At 40.9% G+C, this 2,544-nt stretch overlaps 1 protein-coding gene across 1 annotated transcript; it reads right to left on the bottom strand.

The window, feature by feature from the left end:
* Positions 1 to 1,083: 1,083 nt before the first annotated feature.
* Positions 1,084 to 1,548, bottom strand: LOC148299262 (TRPL translocation defect protein 14-like). The gene has a single exon (XM_088276258.1). It carries the CDS (start codon positions 1,546 to 1,548, stop codon positions 1,084 to 1,086), a length of 465 nt encoding a protein of 154 aa, XP_088132384.1.
* Between the last annotated feature and the right edge of the window lie 996 nt (positions 1,549 to 2,544).

The following is a 2,544-nucleotide window of genomic DNA, read 5'->3' as shown; positions in this document are numbered from 1 at the left end:
ATTGTATTTTCATCATGTTTTATTGATTGGGGGCTACTAACTTATTTGAAGACCTTGAATTCAGAAAGCTTGCTAAGAAAATTCGACTGCATTTCAGAATTATATTTTCAACGGATTATAATAATATCTTTTTAACACTATTTTACAAAGTTTAACATGCATAAATAAAACCTGGTCATTAAACTGAAATTAATTATTCAAGGTATTGAGCACAAGCGTGGATGTGAATAAAAGTAGTACTGTATGAATTCAATTCATGTTAATGATGATGATCATTGTTTCTTCCTGGCAATTTCTCTGAGCTTGAAAATTTTTTAATTTTTGACCTCGCGGATTGCCTCAAGGAAGCTGGGGATAAGTTATTTCTCTTGGCCAGGCTTCGAAAGGTACCTCAATAAGTACACTTTGCCCTAGCCTTCGATGTGCGAGTACACATCTATACAATAAGAACTACAATTAAAATAAATGTACAGATTCTGGTAGACGAAGTTGATTCGCTCTCTCTCGATGATGTTGAATTCAGGGTCGGAGCAGCTTTATTTGATTGTAACAAACTGGAGGGCGGTGATCGGAGTCCTGATTTATTTGGAATGGTCGGCAGCCTTTTTGTATTTGTACTTTCTCTGGTAGGTGAAGGAGTCATGGGATCCTCTTTTTTTGAGTTTGTCCTCATCGATATCGGGGTTGTCATTCTTTAGGAAGATTTCGGTGATCTCGGATGTCTCGATTTTCATCTAACTGGGGAAGACGGCTGAATATTTAATTAACTTTACGTTTCTGGATGAGCACCTTGTTGTAAGCGGTGTCGAGGATCTACTCTCCGACGGTCTTTGCCACTGCGATTACTGCTCTGTCGATTTTCATCTGAAAAGTCTCTCCAGGTAAGTTGGCGATAACTGTGATATGGGGGTGTCCGGTCCAGGCTTCCAGAGTCTTACGATCGAGGTCTCTTGCTAGATCAAGGCCCTCAGATCTCGCTGCATTGTTCTCAAGGGTGTAAAACTATTCGGCCCCATTTGCAGCAGAATTTAGGAAAATCACTCGGTCATATCTTCTATCTCTGAGAGTGATGTAAGTCCATCCTTATTCATCGAGAACAGCCTGGAACTCCTCTTTGGGGACATAGGCCGCGGGGTCGACTGTGCCTCGATCACATAGGACAATGGCAGGCTGGTTGCTCATTTCTGCCAAGCGAGTGAAATAGTCCTCTGCATACATCTGGAACCTGATAAGGAGTGCTTGGAATCGGACCCTTTCTTGACTTGTGAACTTGGACATGAGAATCATGCCGCCTGCATAAACAACCATGGTGGGGATTTCCGGGACGCAGAGAACTCGGAAGCCCTTCTCAGAGAAGATGTTTTTAATTTTTTCCATTGAAGTACTCTTACCAGCACAGGGACCCCCAGTAATAGCAATCTTGTAGATGGGGTGCTTGGAGTTATTCCTAATGCTTTCATGGCGGACGTGATCCTTCAAGTAGACTTGGTTCATAAGTTCACTGAAGTTTCCTTTGGTCTTTTCCTCGGACTCTAATGCCTTGATCATTTTTTATTGAAAACTCTTCTTTCCCTTGGCATCGTACCAGAGATAACTGAAAACGGCCAGGGCAGTGATCGCTGAGATTAAGGTAGGCAAATGATCTGAAGCCTTCGCAATAACGTTCCCCATCGCAATAAGATACGCTGTAATAAATATATCAACTATGTCAATGGCTATGTGATCACTATGCCACTATTTATTCAACACTAAGGCAGTATATTATTTGCCTACAAAATATATGTCGCTATGCTTTATATTCGGCTATTAGACTATTATACGATTATATTTGATGCCATAGATGTGGAGGAATGGGCGAGTTAGTCATCATCACAGCAGCAAGTTGTAGGTAGCAATAAGTAGCTAAAAAATATAATCAATTTATAATATGATCAAGGGATATATCGAAGTCGATGCTATATGTTGGGTTATACTACCCATCACCAAACTCCCCCTACATCTCTACTTCCATCTCTTTCTCATTGCCTGCAGGCTAAACAGAAACCTCTACAATACGAGACTATGTTCGTTTCCAGTACGATTATTTCTACGAATTCTCACAAATCTAAACTGAACCCTGATTGTCGCATATCTACGAAATCACAGGAATTCTACAGACTGATTTTTATGCGATATTGCATCTCTAGGTGATTGTGGATTGTTTGGCATCACTCGCAAGCTGAGAGTCGGGCTGAGGAAGAGGAGGGGGATTTGATGGAATTGCACGATTGATGGTGCCTGTATTGGACAGCTTCAACAACTTCGACACATCGATGCTCATATCGATAGCACTGATGCCCTTCAACTATTCATTGTTCAGATCGCCCTTCTTGTTGCTCATTAACATATACTGTTATGGTTGATTTATGTGTAAGTTGCTCTTCCTTGATAGACTATCATTCCCTTTATTCTATAAATCGAGCAGATTAACAGACATCGATTTGCTCGTCGTTAATCGTGCCATTTTGTTGACCCTTAACGACTTGCTATTATCGACCTAAGAGT

Source organism: Brachycentrus maculatus, unplaced genomic scaffold (genome assembly GCF_059751285.1).
Source record: "Brachycentrus maculatus isolate JH-2025_06_01 unplaced genomic scaffold, ASM5975128v1 h1tg001240l, whole genome shotgun sequence".
In the NCBI taxonomy this organism is placed as follows: domain Eukaryota; kingdom Metazoa; phylum Arthropoda; class Insecta; order Trichoptera; family Brachycentridae; genus Brachycentrus; species Brachycentrus maculatus.
Note: the sequence above shows the minus strand (reverse complement) of the source record. Positions and strands in the feature narration are given on the sequence as shown.